Below are 24,812 nucleotides of genomic sequence, written 5' to 3'. Positions count from 1 at the left end.
GTGGTTGATAACTGGTAACTGAAACCATGGAAAGCAAAGCTGCAGATAAAGGGAATTACTGTGTTTTAAGTATTCCACATCCCACAAGCCCTGAAGCCCAACTAAATAAAAATAAAAAGATTCGGCTGCATAGTTGTCTTTTTTGTGTGCTTTCCCCCTTTTTTCTTTGCTCTAACAATATTTTAATTCTTTGAATTGAGTCCTTTAATGTTATCTCCCTATTATCTTCATACTTAGGGTATTTTTCTTGTATATGTCTGAAATAACATTGTTGGTTGTTTGTAATGTCTGTCTAAACAAATATAAACTAGTTTTGGACCCTAGTTTTATGGGCCAGAATTTGAATCTGATGATGATGATGACGACGACAACTGAATTAGTTTACTTTATAACCCTGCATTTTACATTGTTTACCTAAAACCAAAGTTCCTTTCCTGAATTACTTGCTTGAGGAATTAATTGTACTGGATAGTAAAAGGGTTGTAAAAGATTAGAAGCGTTTTGATTTACTTCAGGTAGCTATTGCTTATGTATATGTACACCTTGGCACACACATACACATGCTTGGCAGCTCAGTTAAATAAAAACTGTAATGAAGTACTTACCAAATGTAGTCATAATGATGTGAAAATGAATTTGCCCACACATCATTATTATTGACTTTTCCATGATTACAAAGCAAAATCACTAGGCCATGGTTTTGATAGTCAAATTACAGTATACAAATAATTAAACAGGTTCAAATGTCTGAAATGCTGCTTTGCTAGTTTCATTTTTTAAAACAATATATATAGTGATGAATAGTTGAAATGTTTTAAAAAATTAATATGTAGGGCTATGACATAATAACTGATAGCAGCCTTCCCTTCTCCCCCCTGATATGCCCTCCAAAATCAACAACTATGAAACTGTATAAGATATATTGGACAACTGTTGTCTGGAATTGATGAGCAGACAGTACTAGATAATGATCCCTGAAAGAAGGGAATAGGATTATTATCACATGAGGTGAATCCCATAATCACTTTGGCTTTCTGCCTTGGAGTACTCTGCTATTATAGCACAGGAAAGGGGAATCTAAGCAGAGTATGGAAGTCTCACTGAGCCAAAAAGACAGATTGGAATTCAAAGCTTCTCAGACATCTGGGATTTGTGGAGAAAGGTCCTGAAAAAGGAAGCTCTCCGGGGGTTTGAACGTAGGGCAGGGGTCAGAATTCAGTGTGGGGATTCATTTGATCAGCATTTTTGAATAATAGCTGGGCTGCCTGTGTGCAGGTTGAGAACTGTGCATGGTCTGTCAGAACTGATGTGCTTTGGGGCTGAGAGCAAGAATGGTGGTTCCAAGGGTTGTTTAGTGCTCTGAGACCTTAGAGTTCTGGGAAGTCAGAATGCAGACATCTTGGAGAGAACCTCAGGCATTTAATTTAGACTACAGAAAGCCCAGTCGTTAAGAGAACGGATCACACACTATAGTAAGTGCCAACCTTAAGACTAAGTTAAGAAACAGATAGTTTAGGCTGACAACACATTAAGGATCACTAGTAGTTTAATTGCTTGCCTAAACAAAACAGTACCCCCTAGGGAAGACATGATTTAGTCTTCATTTTGTGAACTGTCATTCACAATATCCACCATACCATTAAAAATTACAAATTATGGAAAGCATGAAAACATTCCACAAAATAGAGAAGCATTAAATAGGAGCAGATACCAAAATGATCTAGATAATGGAATTAACCGACAGGGAGACTAAATATTTTTAAAGCTATAAAGGAAAATACTAAATAGTGAACACATAGAGGCATGTGTTAAGAGAGATAAGAGAAGTAGAGAGCATATAGAAATCTCTGAAATATATTTGAGATGAAAAATTCACTGGGGCTAACAGCAGATTGGAGACAACTGAAGAAAGATTATTGAACTTGAATACACATGGATAGACATTATTAAGTTTCCCAGAAAGACGAAAATATAGGGACAGGTAAGCTGTCTAATACATGTATAATTGGAATTCCAGAGAGGAAGTAAAGAGGATGGGGCCAGGTATATGTAATTGAAGCAATAATGGCTGAAAACTTCTAAAATTTTAAGAAAAATATCAAGGTGGATAAATAAAAAGAAACACGCTTAGGCACATAATAGTCAAAATATTGAAAACTAATGATAAAGAGCAAATCTTATAGCAAGGAAAAAGCCATCTCACAGGAGACCAACACCTTCACTTAACTAAAAGGAAAAAAAAAAAAGCTAACTTTAGGTTGAATAGAATGACACTACATAAAAACTTGGATTTGCAGGAAGTAACCAGGAGTACCAGGAATGGTAAATGTGTGTGTAAATTAAAAAGGCTCCCTTTTAATTCTTTAAATCTCTTTGAAAGACTGTTTATGTACATTAAAAAGCAAAACAAAACCTTTGTATTATGTGGTTTATTTATGTATGTAGATGTTTCTATGACAACAGCACTAAGTGAAAATAAATAGAATTTTATAGTTGTAGGGTTTTTATTATTTATATGAAATGATAGAATATTAACTCTAACATAGATTCTATTAAGATTGCATATAATCTCCAGAAAAAAAAAAAGATACAAGGAAGTGTAGTTAAATGTGAATAGAGAGAAAGTTGGAGGACTGATTCCTTGTTTCCAAAAGTTATTGTAAAGCTGAGTAATCAAAACAGTGTCCTGTTGGCATAAAGAAAGATAGATTAATAGAACAGAATAGAATGCAGAAATAAACCTACATAATTATGGACAGCTGGTTTTTGACTAAGGTATCCATATGTTAAAAAATAAATAAATACTTGGATCTGTATCTCATACCCCATAGTCAAGAATTAGCTCTGAATGGACCATACATGATGTAAATCTAAAATTATAAAACTTCTAGAAGAAGACAGAGTAGAAAATCTTTGTGACCTTGCTTTAGGACCCCAAAAACATAATCTATAAAAGAACAAATGGGACTTTGTCAGTTTTTAAAACTTAAAAGTTTTTCAAAAGACATTGATAGTAGAATGAAAAAACAAGCCGTAGAATAGCTGAGCATCTTTATAAAGCATATAGCTGATAAAGAACTTTGATCCAGAATATATATAAATTTGGACTGTATAAACTCTAAAACTTAACAAGGCGACAAACAACCCAATGTAATAAATTGGCAAAAGTACTTGATAGTTCAGCAAAAACATATGGCAAGTAAGCACATGAAAAAGATACTCAAAGTATTAATCATTAGAGAAATGTAGATTAAAACTAAAGTGAGATAACATTACCCCCCTATTATAATGGCTAAAATTTAAAAGATTGACCATACTAAGTGTTGGAAAGGATGTGGATGAACCAAAACTCTCATATATTGTTGGTGGGAATGTAAACTTGTAGAACTACTTGGGCAAATAATCTCGCAGTTTCTTAAAAACTTAAACATCTACGAAATGATGCAGCTGTTTGTCTCTTTGTTATTTATGCATGATAAAAGAAGGCATTTGTTCATTAAAAATAAAGCTAAAAAACTTAAGGTGAATGTTCATAGTAGCTTTTTTTGTAATACCCAAAGCCCAAAACAATCCAGATGTCCATCAACAGCTGAATGGATAAACAGATTGCAGTTTTGGCATTGTATTCCATTGCATACCATGAAATACCACTCAGTCCTAGAGAATAAGTTATTTTTTTTTTTTTTAAGTAAGCTCTCCGCCCAACGTGGGGCTTGAACTCATGACCCCAAGATCAAGAGTCTCATGCTCTACTGACTGAGCCAGCCAGACTCTCCTAGAATAAGCCACTGATACATGTAGTATCAGGGATAAATCTCCAAATAATTATGCTGTGTGAAAGAAGTGGGGGAAAAGGAGTACATTCTGTATGATTCCATTTATATAAAACACAAGGAAATGCAAACTAAAGCAGTTTGGATTTGGGGGTGGGGAAGTGCAAGGGGGACATGGTTGCAAAGAGTAAAAGGAAATTTGGGGGTGATGGATATGTATACTTACAGTATTGTAGAATATTTCATGGATGTATGCATATATCAAAACTTCTCAAATTGTATGCCTTAAATATATGTAGCTTATTGTATGTGAATAAAACCTCAAAAGGGCTGTTTAAGAAGAAAAAAGCCCATAGATGGATTAAAATGGAATACTATCAAATATTCTATTAGTGCAGTGCAAGAGAAGACCACTACCAAAAACACTGGGTAGTTAGAAAATAAATAGCTGTTAAACTAACCTCTAAATACTAAACTAATGTGTTAAAAGTAAATTGGCAAAAAAAATCCCAAAACCTTAATCTGCTGTAGTGATCACTAGCTATGTGAAGCCATGAGCACTTGAAATGTGCTATCCCTAATTGAGATGTGTGTGTGGTGCATGTGTGTTTCAAAGACTGTAGTATCAAAAGTAGTAAGAATGCAAAATACTTCATTTTTTAAGATATTGATTGTATGTTGATATGGTAATATTTCAGATATATTAAACTAAAATATATTATTAAAATTAATTTCATTCCTTTTTACTTTTTGATGTGGTTAATAGAATATTTAAGATTATTTGACTTGCTGAACGTTTCATTTGGACATTACTGATCTAAGAAGTTCATTTAAAGGCAGAGATCGTCATACTGGATAAAGCAAGGCCTAACTGCAGTACCTATTACTAGAGTCAGACTGAGGTAGAAGGACACAGACTGAAAGTAAAAAGGATGGAAAAAAATATTCTGTGCAAACAACAAGCACAAGAAAATTGATCTGGTTATATTAACTTCAGAAAGAATAGAATTCAAGACAAGGAGTATTACCAGATATAAAAAAACATATTTCATGTGTTTAAAGGGTTAATATATTGGAAAACATTTGTATGCCAGTAATAACAGAGCTTTGGCGTTCATTAAATATATAAAACTAAAGAGAGAAACAGAAATCTATAATCATTGTTGGATATTTTAAAATTAATTGATTTAACAGTGATAGGACAATTAGATCTTTAAAATAAATACATAGAGGATTTGAACAATACTGTCCTTCAGCTGGGCTTTACTCATATTCATGAAACCTACACCCTGACTTCAGAATAACTTTTCAAGTGTACATAGCACCATGATAGACTGACTATATATTAGGACATAAAATAACTCAATAGATTTCAAATGGCTGAAAGCTCATTAGTATCTGATTATAGTGGAATTTAAGTAGAAATCAAAAACAGTGAGAAATCTAAGAAATTACCAAATATTTAGAAATTGAACTACATAATTCTGAACAAAATATGAATTAAGGAAAGTATAAGGGTATCTTTCTGACTGAAAGTGAAAATATATCAAAATTTGTTAGCTGTAACGCAAGAAAGTACATGGGGGAAAAAACGTCTACACCTATATACATATATTAGAAAATGCTTATATCAGACAAAAAGTTTAATAATCCTATCAAAACTATAATATCAGTATCAGGAATGAAAGTTAGAGGTACCAGTACAGATCCTACAGAATGTTAATAGGAAAATAAGGCAATATTACAAACAGCAATAATGCCAATAAATCAGCAACTTAGGTGAAATAGACAAAATCCTTCAGAAACCTAATTTATCAAAAGTGACATAAACTCTATAATATGTACAGATTAGCTCTATGTCTGTTCTAAACATTGAACTTACTATTTTTCCACAAAGATTACTCCAGGCATAGGTGATTTCACTCATAGGTGATTTTACTCAGGTATGAAGCTTCAAAGTAAGAAATGATAGCCATCTTCAGTATACTTTTTTAGAAAAGAGAGAAGCAGAGACTACTGCAAATTCTACTTTATGATGCTGCTATAACTGATGCCCAAACCTAATTAAGATACAAGAAATCAAGATTTCAAACTAATATTTTTCATTAACATAAATGCAGGCATTCTTAACAAAATATTATCAGATCACATCTAGCAATATGTAAATGATAATTCATGATTATTAATTGAGGCTTACCCAAGGATTGTAAGGTTTAACATCTGCAAGTGAACTCAGTATAATTTATCACAATAATAGAATGAAGGAGAAAAAAAATGCCAATAGGAGAAAAAAGCATTTGATAAATACAGCATTCATTCATGATAAAAATCTCTCAGAAAACTAGTAAGGTAAGGGAACTTCCACAAGGTGAATAAGGGGCATCTAATAAGAGCCTAAAACAAATTCCATTCTTTAATGGTGAAATATTGAATGTTTTCTCTTTAAAAACAGGAATGAAGTAAGGATGTCTGTTTTCACAATTTTTCCAGCTTTTTGCTTACATTATTAGGGCAAGTAGAATAAAAAACATAAAGCTTAAAAAGGAAGAAGTAAAACTATCTTATTTACAGGCAACATTTTTATTTTTATATTTTTGAAATTGAGTTTAATTTTATTTGTATAATTACAGAGAAGTGTAGATGTTTCTGGCAATTCACAATACTGCATATGGTATTTGGTTACTGGTTTTTAAATATCTGACTTTTTATAAACTTGCTATTCAACTCTATTTGCTATGTAATTTTTTAAAATTTAAACTAATTAGCTTAGTTAACATAGTGTAGTATTGGTTTTAGAATTTAGTGATTCATCACTTACATATAACACTCAGTGTTCATCCCAACAAGTGTCCTCTTTAATACACATCACCCATTTATCCCATTCCTCCACCCTCCTCCCTTCCAGCAACCCTGTTTGTTCTCTTAACTATACAGTTTCTTATGGTTTGCCTTCCTCTGTTTTTATCTTATTTTTCCTTCCCCTCCCCTTGTTCATCTGTTTTATTTCTTAAATTCCACATATGAGTGAAACCATAGGATATTTGTCTTTCTCTGACTTATTTTGCGTAGCATAATACCACTTTAGTCTGTTCATATTGTGCCAACATTTTAAAAATAACCCAAAGGAATCTACAAAATGTTTCGTAGAACTGATCATTGAATTTAGAAGGTTACATAATACAAGTTCAATATACAAAAAATAGGTTCCTGATATTATTAGCAAATTATTGGAAAAATAAAATTTTTAAAAATGCATTTACAAAAATACAAGAAAGACAAAATATCAAGGAATAAATTTAACAAATGTGGGAGATATGTTCACCAGTAACTATACAAGACACGGCAAAGAGATATTAGAGACCTAAATGAGAAAGAAACCATGTTCATGAATTAGAAGGCTCAATATGTTAAAATGTCATTTTCCCCTAAATTGAATGGACTTGAATCTATAAGTCAGTCAAGCTCAACAGGCTTTTAAATTGAAATTGACGAGTGGATTCTAAAATTTATGTGGAAATAAAAAAGAACCTAGATGAACTAAAACCATTTTCCAAAAGAAAAAAGTCGACACAATCTGATTTCAAGATTCACTGTAAACTTGTAGTAATCAGTTTAATATTAACAAGATTAGTATTTACAGAATACTGTACAGAAATAAACTCCTACATTTAAGGTCCACTGATTACTTACAAAGGTGTCTTGGTCATTCAGTTGGAGAAATGGTGCCAGAAAACAGTTGGAAACACATAGGAAAAAAGAAACTCAAACTACTTAATACAGTACAGAAATAATAGGTGAATATATGCCTAAACCTAAAAAACTACATATGTAAAGCTTTTTAAAAAATATTACAGAATATATTCACAAACTTGAGGTAAAGATTTTTTTAAAGAAGACACAAAAACACTACCCATAAAGCAATAATTGATAAACATTTTACCTACACGAAAAACTTCTCATCAGAAGACATTGTTAAATGAAAAGACAAATCACGGATTAGGAAAAGATACTAAAATCACATATTAATACATATTTTTGACAAAGGACTTGTATGCAGATTATATAACATCTGTAAATACAAAGAGCCTAATTTTTTGAACTGGACAAAAGGTATACGCATGGCTGATGAGCACATGAAAATACATATTCATCATCAAGAAAACACAGGTTACAACTGCATTGAGGTATCCTGTCATGCCAACTAGAATCTTGGTTAAAATTAAACAGATGGGCAACATAAATGTTGATGAGGATATAGAGCAAATGGAACAATTCACCATGGCTGGTAAAAGTGTAAAATAGTTTAGAAAACAGCTTGGCAATATCTTATAAAGTTAAACATAAACATGGCCTATGACCCAGTACTTCTACATCTAGGTTTTTACCTAATGAAAAAGACTTGTACAAATATGTATATAAAAAACTGTATTCATGATGGCCCCAAACTTGATTACCTGATGCCTGTCAGTAGGAAAATGGGTCAATGAATTGTGGTATAACATACAGTAGATTACCAATTAGTAACAAAAGAATGACTATTAACAAATACAAGAACGTGAGTGAATATTAAGACAGTATATGAAGCAAAAGAAGCCAGACAAAAAACAAATCACTGAAATGAATCACTGTGATTCCATTTTTATAAAGTTAACAGATAATCAATTTTTAGTATAAATAATGGTTGCCTGTGGGTGTTGGGATTAACAGGAAGTAAAAGGGAATTCTCTGTGGACATGTTCCATATCAATTAACAAAGTTGTACAATCCAAAATTTGTTTGAAACAGTAGGCTACCTCTGGGAATGATGAACTACCCCTAGTTTTATTAAGCTGGAATGTGAAATATGAGAGGGGGGAGTGACTATAAAGTTGAGTCCTGATAGGTATGGGTTTGTATATAGAATTTGATTTGTTGAGTTTAAACTTGCCCAGATTTACATTTTAGAAAGTATTTTTCTTCTATTTGTATTTTGTGTGTGGGGGGTCACTACTGTACATAGGACAGTTAAACACTTTAACAATAATCTGCTCCAAAGATATTAACGTGTCATGAATTGTAGATTCGTAGAATATGGAGGAAATGATGTATCAAGAAATTTGAACTTCTGAATTATTTGGAAATAGACTAGTTTGGGAGAAGTTTTAGATTGGGCTTAGAATCACTGGGTTGATGGATGATAGTCCCATTCACAAAGGGAGAATAGGGGAAAAGGAGATTTGTTTTTGGTGGAAAGAATTATCTGTTAAAAGTATGTTTAGGAATGATACTTAATGTACTTTATGACCAAGAATGAATTGAGTCTTGGAGTGATGGAATAAAATTCCTTAAAGCCTTGTTTAAACAGAAGAAATTTATATGCATTCAATTTATTTTACCTTTATTCACCTTTATTGAACACTGAGGTTTTTTTATAGTTTTATTATGTTAATCAGCATACATTATGTCATTAGTTTTTGATGTAGTGTTCCATGATTCATTGTTTGCATATAACACCCAGTGCTGCATTCAATACCTGCCCTCTTTAATACCCAACACCAGGCTAACCCATTCCTCCACCCCCCTCTCCCCTCTAGAACCCTCAGTTTGTTTCTCAGAGTCCATAGTCTCTCATGGTTTGCCTCCCCCTCTGATTCCCCCCCCTTCATTTTACCCATCCTACTATCTTCTTTTTTTTTTTTTAAGATTTTATTTATTTATTTGACAGAAGAGAGACACAGTGAGAGAGGGAACACAAGCAGGGGGAGTTGGAGAGGGAGAAACAGGCTTCCCGCTGAGCAGGGAGGCCGATGTGGGACTCAATCCCAGGACCCTGGGATCAAGACCTGAGCTGAGGCAGACGCTTAACGACTGAGCCACCCAGGTGCCCCTCTTCTTTTTATTAACATGTAATGTATTACTTGTTTCAGAGGTACAGGTCTGTGATTCAACAGTCTTACACAATTCACAGCACTCACCGTAGCACATACCCTCTCCAATGTCTATTACTGAGCCACCTCATCCCTCCCACCCCCCACCACTCCAACAACCCTCAGTTTGTTTCCTGAGATTAAGAATTCCTCATATCAGTGAGGTCATATGGTACATGTCTTTCTCTGATTATTTCGCTTAGCATAATACCCTCCAATTCCATCCACATCGTTGCAAATGGCAAGATCTCATTCCTTTTGATGGCTTCATAATATTCCATTGTATATATACAATGGGGTGGAGTCTTTTGGGTTTTCCACATACAGTATCATATCATTTGCAAAGAGTGAGAGTTTGACTTCTTCCTTGCCGATTCGGATGCCTTTTATTTGTTTTTGTTGTCTGATTGCTGTGGCTAGGACTTCTAGGACTACATTGAATAGCAGCGGTGATAGTGGACATCCCTGCCGTGTTCCTGACCTTAGGGGGAGAGCTCTCAGTTTTTCCCCATCGAGAATGATAATCGCTGTGGGTTTTTCATAGATGGCTTTTATGATATTGAGGTATGTACCCTCTATCCGTATACCCGTGAAGAGTTTTGATCAAGAAAGGATGCTGTACTTTGTCAAATGCTTTTTCTGCATCTCTTGAGAGGATCATATGGTTCTTGTTCTTTCTTTTATTAATGTATTGTATCACATTGATTGATTTGCGGATGTTGAACTAACCTTGCAGCCCAGGGATAAATCCCACTTGGTTGTGGTGAATAATCCTTTTAATGTACTGTTGGATCCTGTTGGCTAGTATTTTGGTGAGAATTTTTGCATTCATGTTCATCAAGGATATTGGTCTGTAATTGTCCTTTTTGATGGGGTCTTTGTCTGGTTTTGGGATCAAGGTAATGGTGGCCTCATAAAACAAGTTTGGAAGTTTTCCTTCCATTTGTGTTTTTTTTGGAACAGTTTCAGAATAGGTATTACTTCTTCTTGAAATGTTTGGTAGAATTCCCCTGGGAAGTCATCTGGCCCTGGGTTCTTGTTTGTTGGGAGATTTTTGATGACTGCTTCAATTTCCTTAGTGGTTATAGGTCTGTTCGGGTTTTCTATTCTTCCTGGTTCAGTTTTGGTAGTTGGTACATCTCTAGGAATGCATCCATTTCTTCCAGATTATCTAGTTTGCTGCATATAGTTGCTCATAATATGTTCTTATAATTGTATTTCTTTGGTGTGTTGGTTGTGATCTCTCCTCTTTCATTCATGATTTTATTTATTTGGGTCATTTCTCTTTTCTTTTTGATAAGTCTGGCCAGGGGTTTATCAGTCTTACTAATTCTTTCAAAGAACCAGCTCCTGGTTTTGTTGATCTGTTCTACTGTTCTGGTTTCTATTTCATTGATTTCTGCTCTGATCTTTATTATTTCTCTTCTCTTGCTGGGTCTAGGCTTTATTTGCTGTTCTTTCTCCAGCTCCTTTAGGTGTAGGGTTAGGTTGTGTATTTGAGACCTTTCTTGTTTCTTGAGAAAGGCTTGTATTGCTCTATACTTTCCTCTTAGGACGGCCTTTGCTGCATCCCAAAGATTTTGAACAGTTGTGTTTTCCTTTTCATTTGTTGCCATGAATTTTTTAAATTCTTCTTTAATTTCCTGGTTGACCCATTCATTCTTTAGTAGGATGCTCTTTAGCCTCCATGTATTTGAGTTCTTTCCAACTTTCCTCTTGTGATTGAGTTCTAGTTTCAAAGCATTGTGGTCCAAAGATATGCAGGGAATGATCCCAGTCTTCTGGTACCAGTTGAGACCTGATTTGTGACCTAGGATGTGATCTCTTCTGGAGACTGTTCCATGGGCACTAGAGAAGAATGTGTATTCTCTTGCTGTGGGATGGAATGTTCTGAATATATCTGTGAAGTGTCTTTGGTCCAGTGTGTCTTTTAAAGTCTTTATTTCCTTGTTGATCTTTTGCTTAGACGATCTGTCCATTTCAGTGAGGGGGGTGTTAAAGTCCCCCAGTATTGTATTGTTGTCGATGTGTTTCTTTGCTTTTGGTATTAATTGGCTTATATAATTGGCTGCTCCCATGTTAGGGGCATAGATATTTACAATTGTTAGATCTTCTTGTTGGATAGACCCTTTAGGTAGGATATAGTGTTCTTCCTCATCTCTTATTACAGTCTTTAGTTTAAAATCTAATTTGTCTCATATAAGGATTGCCACCCCAGCTTTCTTTTGGTGTCCATTAGCGTGCTAAATGGTTTTCCACCCCCTCACTTTCAATCTGGAAGTGTCTTTGGGTCTAAAATGAGTCTCTTGCAGACAGCATATCGATGGGTCTTGTTTTTTTATCCAATCTGATGGCGTGTGTCTTTTGATTGGGGCATTTAGCCTATTTACCTTCAGGGTAACTGTTGAAAGATAGGAATTTAGTGCCATTGTATTTCCTATATGGTGACTGTTACTGTGTATTGTCTGTGTTCCTTTCTGGTCTATGTTACTTTTGGGCTCTCTCTTTGCTTAGAGGACCCCTTTCAATATTTCTTGTAGGGCTGGTTTGATGTTTGCAAATTCCTTTAGTTTTTGTTTGTCCTGGAAGCTTTTTCTCTCTCCTTCAATTTTCAATGACAGCCTAGCTGGATATAGTATTCTTGGCTGCATATTTTTCTCATTTAGTGCTCTGAATATATCCTGCCAGTCCTTTCTGGCCTGCCAGGTCTCTGTGGATAGGTCTGTTGCCAATCTAATGTGTCTGCCATTGTAGGTTACAGACCTACAAATCTCTCAAATTCTGTCCTTGTGATCCAGTAGGTATTTATCTCTCTTTTTCTCAGCTTCTTTATTTTCCATCATTTGGTCTTCTGTATCACTAATTCTCCCTTCTGCCTCATTTATCCTAGCAGATAGAGCCTTCATTTTTGATTGCACCTCATTAATAGCCTTTTTGATTTAGACTTGGTTAGATTTTAGTTCTTTTATTTCTCCAGAAAGGGTTTCTCTAATATCTTTTGTGCTTTTTTCAAGCCCAGCTAGTATCTTTAAAATCATCATTCTGAACTCTAGTTGACATGTTACTAATGTCCATATTGATTAGGTCCCTGGCAGTCGTTACTGCCTCTTGTTCCTTCTTTTGAGGTGATTTTTTCCATCTTGTCATTTTGTCCAGAGGAGAATGGATGAATGAGAGAACAAATGCTAACAGGGTAACAACGTCCTCAGAAAATATGCACTATAAACAAATCAGAAGAGACCTGAAACCGGGGGAAAAGAAAGGAAAAAGAAACAAACAAACAAAAACAGAATATGATCGAGTATGATCAGGCTGGTGCATAGATCAGTGCCACACACTAGATTTTGGGCGTATTTTGGTCTGTTAGAAGAAAGTGCCTCCCAAAATTTTAAAGAAAGAAAAACTTATATATGTACAAAAATAAGGGTAAATACAATGAAGGGATGGAATATGACTGTAAAGATGAAAATTATAAAAGATTTTATAAAACGAATTGATAAGAAAGTTGAAAAAAGAGAGCTTTAAAAAAAAAGAATGTGATCAGGCAGGAGACTAGAACAAAGTCATAAATAGAGATTTAGGGTATATTTTGGTCTGTTAGAAGAAAATGTATCTCAAAATTTTAAAGAGAGGACAATATATATATATATATATATATATATATATATATATATACACACCAAAAATAAGGTTAAGTACTATGAAGGGATAGAATATGACTCTAAAAAAGAAAAATAGAAATGATTTTTTAAAAAGGGACTGATAAGATGTTGGGTAAAAAAGGGAAAAATAAAAATAAAAAAAAAATTTAAAAAAATTAACTTTTGAAAGACTAAAGAATCAATGGTGGAAAAAAACCATGAATTCCATGTGCTGTATGCCCCTAGTGTTGGCATTCTGCCCTTCTTCTTGATCGGTAAACTTGGCCTTGGCTGTTTGTTCTTGCTGATCTCCTGGGGAAGGGCCTGTTGTAGTGGTTCTCAAGTGTCTTTGCCAGAGGCGGAATTGCCCCGCCGTTGCCGGGGCTGGGCTAAGTAATCTGCTCGAATTTGCTCTCGGAAACTTTTGTTCCCTGCAAGCTTTCTGTACAGCTTTGGAGGACGAGAGCGAAAATGTGAGCCTCCCAATTTCCACCCTGGTGGAGCCGAGAACTCGGGGCCCCACTACTCAGTGTGCCCCCAGAGAAAAGCAGTCAATCACTCCCGTCTCCCCAGTCTCTGGCCACACTCCGTGCTCACCGGGCCTGTGACCGAGCGTTTTTGTCTCTGGCACCCGACCCCGTGTGGAGTCTCCAAACCCAGGAGTTCCCTGCGGTGCGCTCCCGTGCCGCTCCTCCCGGGGCAGGAAAGGGAGTCTCCCCGGATCTGCTGCTTTTTGGGTCCCTGCTGGAAGAGCAGTGGCCTGACTGCCGCGGATCCAGGTTTATGGCAACCCCAAGCTGAGAGCCCATTCCTTGGCTCCTTTTGTGCAGCCGGCTTCCCTGCTCCGATACCTGGGAGCTCTGCCCCGCACTCAGGCACCCCCGGTCTTTCTGTGACCCCGAGGGTCCTGAGATCACACTGTCCCAGTGAGGGTTCCACCCTCTGCTTAGCCACTGGAGAGATGTCCCTCAACAGAGCCAACTTCTAAAAGTTCCGATTTTGTGCTCTGCGGCTCTATATCACTTGCCGTTATCCGGGTGATGGAGGCCCCCCCTCCCCCCCGCTCGCGATCTGTTTTCCCGTATATCGCCTCGGATTCACTTCTCTCCCATGTCCTACCTTCCAGAAAGTGGTCGCTTTTCTGTTCAGAGAGTTGCTGCTATTCTTCTCTTCGATCTCCTGTTGAGTTCGTAGGTATTCAGAATGGTTTGATCCCTATCAAATTCCTGGGACCAGACAAAATTTCGGAAATGCTGAGTTTTAAGATTTTTTTTTTCCCTTAATGATGAAAGTCTGTTTATGTTCTCACAGTGTCCAATTTGAATATTGTTGCATATAAGAGCAAATAGGGAAAAAAGAACTTTAAGGACTATTGATTTTACTTGCCTGGACAGATATGCCATTATCATCCAGGTGTCTGAAAAGGTACTTTTACAGACCATGTTATAAAGAAACTTTTATGGTTATCAGATCCAGAACAGGATTTCATTCTTAATTCCAGCTTTCCAGAATGTTTCCACAAATTCACTTTATTGTAGAATTTGGTTTCTAAAAGCCTATTATCTCATTGGTCTTTCCCTTATCTGTCCAGACTTACTTTCTAAACATATACCTGGTTTTTGTGACATAGAAAAAATAATTTTAGAAGTGCGAAAAGTTAATGTCATTAGAACCTTAGTCTCAGGTAAGTATTTACTAAGTCAGTGCATTAAGTTTAATTTGTAATGCGTTAGTTCCTTCAGAAATAAAAGTGAAACATTTCAGAAAAAACCGGCTAGCTCCAGCTAGTATTGTGATTGGATTTTATTGAAAAGAGGTTGTAACTGTTTGTCAGTGGGAAGGAGCCTTGACAGTTGTAAAATTTTTGACAATTGTAAAATTCATTTCTTTATAACTATGTATATGGAATATTACTTTAAGTTAGGTATATGTATTTCTGCCAGTGCTGCTAATTGTTATTCCATAATAGCAGGATTTATTATTGCTGAAAGTGTGACATTTTGCTTTATGTGAAAGCACTGAAATCATTCCATAGATTCTGATATATGTTACTCAGAACTCTTTGGGATATTCATTTCAACTTTAACGTGAAGACATTTTTATATAATGTCATTTTGTTTTGTTATAATGCTTTGAGAGTATTCCAGCACATGAGACTTCTAGTTTAGTCTAGGCTTCTATTTTTTCTAGCTCATGCGTAAGGTACTTTTGGCAAGTAGGCTGTGCAGCTTCTTAAAAATACAGTGACAGCCAGTTTTTACAATAAACCTAAGATTTTTTGTGTGGTGGCTGTTGATCTTGACTAAACAGTTAGCAGAATAACAGAAGTATCTTTCTGTATATGCCTGCATTTCTGGTTAACCCTTTTTTGGAATTTCTGTTTTCCCAGATAGGAAAGTAAAAGTGTACAGACATTCATTTTTCATAACTCAGATTCTTTTTATTTTTTATTTTTCTAAAGCCAACAGCTTCTATAACATTATGCTTTGCCCTGAAGTCTAACTTAAAACTGCTTGGAATTGAAACTGCTTTTCTTCTCAGTTTCACATTTGATAAAGGATGCTACCAGTGCTTTTTATAAATGCTTGAGTGTGAAAGACTTAAGAGATTGAACATGTACTTATATTTTGTTAGTTTCTGCTGTATAAACAAGTAGAAGTATAAAGTTTTGAAATGTACTTCAGGTTGATACACAGTTGGAAGTATAGAATTAGAATATTGGTGAATGAGTGGGACTAAAATAATAGATTTACAAATTAAATAAGGTGGTTTTTGAGACCCAAGTGCTGGAGTGTTCACATGAGCAAGTAAAGCTAGGACTTTGGGGCCAAAACAGCTTGAGGAACTCCAACTATTTTTGGGAATGAGTACATAAGCAGAGGGTTCGAAGCAGCTTCAAATGAATCAGGGAAGTAAAAAAACTAGTTATGAATTGTTAAGGGTGTTGTGAGAACAGAGAGATTTGGTAAGGATGAGAGGGCTCACAGTATTTTGACCATGAATGGATTTAACAAATTAACAAATTAATGAGACTGTTCATGTGAAAACTGCAGGTAATGACCAGTAAAGAGCAAATGTCAGTCAAGGAAAAAAGAGACTGATCAAAGGTGAAGATGTTCACTATAGAATTGAGGTAGAAAGCCACTTTTGAGTTTGGAAGAGAAGTTTTCAGATAGAAATAGTTTTTACATTTTTTTTTTTTAACATATTATTTGTTTTGAATTTGAGAAGAACATCTTAAGCAAAAGGCTTTAAGAAGGCTGAATAACATATGGAAAATGATGTGATTAAAGATTTCTGCAATTTATGTACAACCTATATGCATAAATAAAAGCATTACTACGTTGTTGTTGCCTTAGTTCTTCGAAATCATTTTAATTATTACTGGTTTTACATTCACAAATCAATAGTTTGTGGGTTTACCTGGGGAATGGAAGGGAACAGATCATGGAAAGAAGTCCAAATTATTGTACTTTGTCTTCTGAAGAATCACAGATGTATAACCCAGAGAGACCCAGTCTTCCTTACTTCTCTGTTAGGCTAATAAATGGCCTATGTGTTTCATAAGCTAAGGGCTATACATTTTCTTGTGTCCTTTTTCTTTTCCAGGGATGGAGTGTTTTTATATATGAAAGTATGCTTAGTCATATGACTAAAAAGTCCTAATTTCCTTATTTCATGTTCTTATATTCTCATATAAAATGAAAACTTCCATAATATTTAGCACTGAAATATGAATATTTAGTAGCCACCTCTTCTAAAACTATTCACCAACTGAGGGAGTATCAGAGTATGAAGAGAATGTAAGTTTTGATGTTACATGGTCTTTGGGAGAAAAGTACAGATCTTTTGTTAGCAGTTGTATATAATGTGATATTTGTTTTTGAGATCCTCCTATAGTGTAGTGTACTATTTAGTCACCTCTCCCAATAGACTGTAAGAGAGCATTGGGGATCTTATTGATTATCTTGTTCACTGCTGTACCCCCAGAGCCTCAAATAGTGCCAGACACATTCTTGATACTCAGCAAATTTTCGATTACTATTATTTATTTTTAGGGAGAGCTGCACACCCAAGTGGTTGGGAAGGGCACAGATAGAGGGAGAGAGAGGATCTTAAGCAGGCTCCATGCCCATTGCAGAGCCCGACACGGGGCAGGATCTCATGATCCTGAGATCATGACCTGAGCCAAAATCAAGAGTCGGATGCTTAACTGACTGAGCCACCCAGGTGCTCCAATACTCAGTAACTCTTAAAGAATCAATGTGTGAATGAATTTTAAAGACACTTAGAGATCAAATTGATCTTAGAATTTTATAGATATTGTTGAATATATACACACATACAACACACACACATACAATGTTTATGGATAGTGTTGATTTGGAGAGTACTATGAAGTACCTAAAGCTACATACAAGTGGAGTATACATGTATATTTCTCAGCTTATTAAGTATCCTTCGTTTTAGTTTGTTTCAGAAATATCCTTTAGTCCTTAGACCATTTGGAACCACTGATACGGAATAGTGGATAGATTGCAAGTTCTTCAAACAATTTTACATAAAACATAACCTATTTTATTGTGTCTTTAGTAGGACTTTTATTTTTGGTGAGGCTTTGGAATCAAGGCAGGTAACTAATTTGTTGATTGAAGTATATCAGTTTAAAGGTCAGAGTACTAGAATAAGTTAATCAAGTCCATGAGTGTTTTATAGTATATAGATGTTGATAGTGACAAAATAGGTAGATTAAGTGGTGGTATGAGTAAGTTAGGAGAGGCTCATTGTAAGTAAGCCATAATGTGGATTGTCTGCATAATTATTTTTACAGAATTGCCTTCTTTGCTCCCACTTTTGAGTATGATATTTTCCAAATTGAACCATTTATAATTTCCCAGGTAAAATTAAAATCTCCTTAATTTTTGCCGAGTCAAAAGTTTCACTTTCTTTTTGTATTTCTGTTAGTCTGTAATAAAATTATTAAATTGTAAGATAATTGTGTTCTTTAGCACTGGACAATTTCTTTATGAAATTGTATTTTAATGTGTTTTTGCTTATTTATTACTCTTTACATATACTATTCAGAAACATTTATCTAATAGTTATCTTAATTGATAATGTAATTTTATCTAATAGCAATTGGTGAACATGATTTTCTCTATTCCTTTGGAAGCCCGGCTTTCAAATTTTTAGGAGTTATTCAGGTGTACTCAGCTATGTTTTTAAGTTCTTTTTTAAACTTTGTTTTGTGTTTTGTTGTTTTTTTTTTTTTACACAAATCAGGAAAAATAATAAAGACTTTTTTAATGTCTTTCAGCCAATGGTAATGATAGCAAAAAATTTAAAGGAGAAGATAAAATGGATGGTGCTCCTTCTCGTGTACTTCATATTCGAAAATTACCTGGTGAAGTGACAGAAACTGAAGTTATTGCTTTAGGCTTACCTTTTGGTAAGGTGACCAACATCCTTATGCTGAAAGGGAAAAATCAGGTATGCTTCTTTCAGGACCTATAAAATGTTAAGCCCCAAACTACCCAGTATGCCTGAATTAGCTGACTTCTAATAAAAGGATAGACGATAGTAGGTCCTAACTTTTTTAAAAGAACATAACAGAAGTCTTACTCTGGCTTTTCCTGGTGATGCTGTTTGAGAAACTAATGCTAAGGAGCCAAAATGAATACGTCACTGTAGTTTTCAATTTTGCCTTTTGAATTCACTTTTGGATTGTTATAGATTGGATTGTTAGATTTTGGATTGTGGAAAATACAGAAATACAAATGAATACAAATGAAGGATTTCTTTTATTGTGGCTCTACTCTTTGTAATATCAGAAAACAGTGGGGGCACTATCAGCATCTTATCCTTTAAACGTATCCAATGGAAATATTTATTTGATAGCATTAGAAGAAAATAGTCACTAATCCTAGGTATTCTTCATTGAATAAATGGTACCTGTGGCAGAAAGACCAAGGCATATTAAAGTAAAACTTTGTTTTAAAATTTCTAATGATACCATTTAGAAGAATTTAGTGACATTAATGAAATATAAATAAATATAATTAATATCACTAATAATCTGATATTTAACTTTTAATTTTTTTCTTTGTCTCTTTTGAGTTATACTGCTTTAAAAATGATTTTGAGATCTCTCATGTTCTCTAGTATCAGAATGGTAAAATTCGGATATTGAAAAATGTTTAGATTTTATTTTCTCTAGCTTTTGTTGGACTACATTTGTGGTGTATGGAAGGATAAGTAAGGATAACTTACTTGAGTGTCTACATGTAACTGGAAAGGTTACTCTAGAGACTGATTTTTCTCATTAGCTGAATAGATTACACAGATATTGAAGTTTACCTGAATATAATTCATAGTATTCCAATTTTTGCTATTTAAATTTTCAGGCATTTTTGGAACTAGCAACAGAGGAAGCAGCTATTACTATGGTTAATTACTATTCTGCTGTGACACCTCATCTCCGTAACCAACCAATTTATATCCAGTACTCCAATCACAAAGAACTAAAAACAGATAATACGTTAAACCAAGTGAGTATGTGTAGGTACATAAACAAAATGGACATACTAATCTCAAACTTATTAACAGAAAGATGTAACTATGGGCATTTTCTTGTTTTTAAGATATTTCCTTGCGGTATATCCCTAAATATTAAATATTATGTTAATTTACAAAAAGTATGTGCAGTCTGTTTTCATGTTTTAAATAGGTACTTGATGAATTAGTTAAATAATATTCTTTCAGAGCGTTAAGGTTCTGGTCAGAATGTTCATTTCCATGTTGCAAGTTCAGATTTTTGTGTAGAAACTTGTTTATGAGATTGGGCTCACTGTTCGCATAAACTGTAGAACTCTGCTGCTTAGACTTTTAAGGTATGATTTTAATGCCTTTAGTTATCTGACTTTTTATAGGCCTTAGGTTTCTCCTGGAAAGATTTTTATTGAAGATGTATTAATGGTTTTACTTGGGGAATGTAAGAATTGAGAATATATGAATATGTGGATTTATTTTTTTAAAATGTGATGTAGAAGATACTAATTATTTAAAAATATATTCTAAAAAATAATGTAAGAATGGGTTTATACCTAAATACATAGCAATGCAGGAATGGTCTAAAAACTTTAGCTCTTTTAATATAGTTTTTAGCTAATTACATCTTTTCTGTTTCAGTAAAATCTAAACTATATCAGACTCTTTGTCTTACTGAAAATGTAACAGACTAATAATTCTTCATAGATTTTAACCATCATAAAAAGTGACCTTTCAAGATCATTTTGATAGTTTATAAATAAGCATTTAAAACTTCTGTTTGAAGGCTAAATATTCTGGGGTTTTTTGTTTGTTTTAATTTGGTAATAATTTTCATTAATTTTGAACCAGAAATTGTACTTCTAAAAATTTATCATTGGAAATATACCAAAAGAAAATATTCTATATTCATTTTACTTAGAATTTAAAATGGTATATTTCAATTTTGTTTTATATATTAGTATTTTTAGTAAAGTAATTCATGAAGGCATTCTCATTTTAAAAGCTTCCAATGCAAGGAACATGAAAAGGATAAAGATAAGGCATCTTTATAATCTTAAATAGGGTTAGGAAATAAATGCACTTACTCTGGTCTGGATAATCTTAAATAGGGTTAGGAAATAAATGCACTTACTATTATTCCAGATATAGGGAACAATCAATGCAAAGTTGCTTCTGTTGAAAAACACCTGGTTTTGCAGCCATATTTTTAGTTTTCAGAAACCCTTTAATCTTTTCTGGTCATCTTTTTTTGTTAAAATTGGTCGTGTTTTATGATTTCACAATTCTTTCAGTATACTAATTAATAGTACTTTATTTTTAAAACCATACCTTTTTTTTTTTTTTAAAGATTTTATTTATTTATTAGAGAGCGGGAGAAAGCATGGGGAGGGGAGGAGGAAGCAGGCTCCCCGCTGAGCAGGGAGCCCAACAGGAGCTTGATCCCAGGACCCCCGAGATCATGACCTGAGCTGAAGGCAGACGCTTAACCCACTGAACCACCCAGGTGCCCCTAATTAACAGTATTTAAAAAAATACTTCACTATATGTAAATTATCTCATTTCCTTCAATGTTAGCTGTTATGTTTATCTTGTATCCATCTTTCTGTCCCTCCTCCCCCAGTAGTCTTTCATATTTCAGAATTAGGTTTTACTTGTTGGAATGGTATGCTTTCCTCTAGATTAAGTAATGAGTTTGGATACTAAGCTGGGATCCCCCAAATACCAAAAAGGTCTGGGCCAATAAAACTCCCTTTAGAATTCCTGTTTCTTTGAAGGGAGCATTTTGTTGTTTTTGTTTTTTAATGGTTAAGGGAGAGGAGATGATGGGGGAGGGGAGGAAGAGGAGTTTAACTGTTCATTAGGCAGACTTTCCGTTAACCCTTTTATATCCCCCCTCTGCCCTCTGTGACTCTCCCAGTTTCTCTGATTCACGTGGCTGTCAGTGCAAACCCTGTTTGCTATGTCTTCTGTGTCATTTGTTTCTGTTCCTTTTCTGTATTCCAGAAATTTGATGAAAGTATTCTCAGCTAACAACATTCTCTCTATTCAGTATTTGGGTTTATTCCATTTTGTATTCATTTTTGGGCATTTTTAATTAATTTTTTAAAAAGATTTTATTTATATATTTGACACAGAGAGATAGCGAGAGCAGGAACACAAGCAGGGGGGAGCGGGAGTGGGAGAAGCAGGCCTCCTGCAGAGCAGGGAGCCCGATGCTGGGCTTGATCCCAGGACTCTGGGATCATGACCTGAGCCGAAGGCAGATGCTTAACGACTGAGCCACCCAGGCTCCCCTTTATCAAGTTTTTAATTTTAATTCCAGTATAGTTAACATAATGGTGTTATACTAGTTTCAGGTGTACAGTATAGTGATTCGGCAATTTTATACATTACTCAGTGCTCATCATGAGAATGTACTTTCATCCCCATCACCTCATTTATAGGCATTTTCATGGGCATTCATAATAGGAGAGGCAAATGAATATGAGTCAACCATGAATTCTTCCATGATCTTTCATGAAGTTACCAACTCTTTTCAATTTACTCTTATAATATCTGCCTAGTTTTCATCATCTTTCTTGTTACTTGAACAGCTCATACACACACAATCACCTCTTGGCTATATTGTTATAATAGCTCGTACTGATCTATTTTTTACTTTCCCCTCTTGAATTCTTTCTCCCTAGTACCTCTCCCTCCTCTTCCCTTCTCTCCCCTTCCCATCATACAAATCTGCATCAGATCCTTTTCATGTTCACAATAAAGGCCCTCAGAAAAGGTGGCTACTATTTCTGTTTTATTGGCTATATATTTGCCTATGCTTCTACCCAAAAGTAATTGTAAACCTGGCATGCTTTCTCTTATTTCCAATATTTTGGGGCCACTGTGTTTCTGTGATGTTACTTTTGCCTGGAATATTATGGCCTGCCTGCCCTTGTACCACTTTTCCAACCAACACTTCACATGGCCAGTTGCTACACATCTTCACGTCTCACCTTAGTTCCCTCCAGAAAGCTATCTTTTGATCCACAGAGTGGATTAGGTTTGCACTAAGAAACCTCAACACAAATTAAAATCACAGTGAGATACTACCATGTACCATCAGATTGATGAGATGAGTGATGCCAAGTGTTGGTAACAAGGTAGAGAAGCTAGAACTTTCATATATACGTATGGGAATGTAAATTCATAGAATCATGTTTAAAAAACTTGAAATATGTATTGAAGCTGAGCATATACATATTCTTTGACTTAGTAAATCTACTCCTAGTTACATACCTGAGAAAAACACATTATATGTGCATCAAAAGATATGTATGAGAAAGCTCATGGAACACTAATGCATAATAGTCCAAAGCTGGAAATGATCCAGATGTTCAGCAGCAGTAGAATATGTTGTGGCATATTCATTCGTTGGAATTTGTTAGAATACAAAAAAATGACCAAGCTGCTGGTACCTGCAAAACATGGATGCACATCATAAAAGTAACATTTATTGAAAGAAGACAAAACAAAAGAAAAAAACACCAAAAAATGCCAGGCCAAAGTAGAACACATACTATGTGATGCAATTAGGGTTTTGATAATGTTCTATTTTTGTCTAGTCATTTCATAGATCTGTCCAATTTGTAATGTTTTATTGAGCTTATACACTTCTGATTTGTGTCCATTTATATGTATATGTAATGGTTCTCTAAGTTTAATTAAAACCTAGATTGGCAAGCCAACTCTGTTTCATCAATTAAAAAAATTTAGAAAGTTATTGTTAATGATAATGGAGAACCTAATTATTAAGCTAAAAAGAGAAGATGGAGAAAAGTGAATAATATTGGGGAAGAAGGTATGGAGTAGACATATACCTATGTGCTTATGTAGACTAGATACATATATGCTCATGTGTAGATGGTATCTCTGGAAGGGATACCCACAATAATATTGGTGAGGAATGGGTAGGGGAAAGCAGATAGAGTGATAGGGTTGCAGAGGAAACTTAACTGTACCATTTGGATAATATATCATGATCATGTGATTCCTTTAAAAAGACATTCCATTATTTGAAAGAGGAGATGTTAGTGTTTTCCTAATTTGTGATATTTCTTTGCTTGTAATAACATAAATATATCCAAGGACATGCTTTATTCATGAAGGAAGTAATATTGCAGTATACTGCTTAAAATACTTTGAGTCACTTTAGCCAATATATAAATTTGTAGGTCATATTATTTCATTAGCATTTAAACAATGAGGTTTAACCAGATGGGCATGTGGTCTCTTTGAATTCCAAACTCTGTGATCTCCTGGTTATGTGACATTTCAGTGAACTATTTCTTTTTTGTTTCCAGATTTATTGAGATATAATCGATATATTGTGTAATTTAAGGTATATAATGTGTTGATTTGATACACTTCTATATTGCAGAATGATTATCACCATAGCAAATGTGCTGCTAGAGGGAGCACTATTTTTGTTTATTCTCATAAGTGTTGGCCTAATTCTTTTATGTTCTCCTTCCTTTTCATTTATCATGGTGTTCAGTTAATATTCCTATTCATCTGCCAATATAGCTTTTTCAAACTCTAAAGCAATGTAACAGTATTTGTCATTGTTACTTAATAGTTATTTGCCTTTATGTAGGTTTTTTGACTCCAGATAGGTAGAAAAATTATTTCCTTATCAATGAACCTATCACAGTAGTAATATTCTATTGTGTATTTTTTTTCACATTTTAAAATCTCAGAAATTTAAAAAAAAACTCAGAAATTGTGTCTCAATAGTAGTGGATCTCTCCTGGTTTAATTAGCAGTATCTTAGAAGTTATGCTAGTAATGAAAAAGGACTTAATATGTATCCTGAGTATTCCTCCTTTAAGATTGTATTAGAAGTAATCTAGTAATCTTGCTGAGGTTTACCATGTGCCTTTTTTATGGAGTGACTAATATTA

At 34.5% G+C, this 24,812-nt stretch overlaps 1 protein-coding gene across 6 annotated transcripts in view; it reads left to right on the top strand.

The window, feature by feature from the left end:
• Window positions 1–24,812, top strand: part of PTBP2 (polypyrimidine tract binding protein 2) — a 94,340-nt gene that overhangs the window by 33,260 nt on the left and 36,268 nt on the right. For all 6 annotated transcript variants that reach the window (XM_045897138.3, XM_045897137.3, XM_045897136.3 and 3 more), the window contains 2 exons: window positions 18,638–18,810; window positions 19,725–19,868. In XM_045897138.3, the coding sequence (XP_045753094.2) occupies window positions 18,638–18,810; window positions 19,725–19,868 (317 nt within the window). The remainder of the gene's footprint in view (window positions 1–18,637; window positions 18,811–19,724; window positions 19,869–24,812) is intronic.

The sequence above is a fragment of the Mirounga angustirostris genome, unplaced genomic scaffold, assembly GCF_029215605.1.
Source record: "Mirounga angustirostris isolate CCGP_5_RB_7025 unplaced genomic scaffold, mMirAng1.0.hap1 SCAF_4, whole genome shotgun sequence".
Taxonomy (NCBI): Eukaryota; Metazoa; Chordata; class Mammalia; order Carnivora; family Phocidae; genus Mirounga; species Mirounga angustirostris.
Note: the sequence above shows the minus strand (reverse complement) of the source record. Positions and strands in the feature narration are given on the sequence as shown.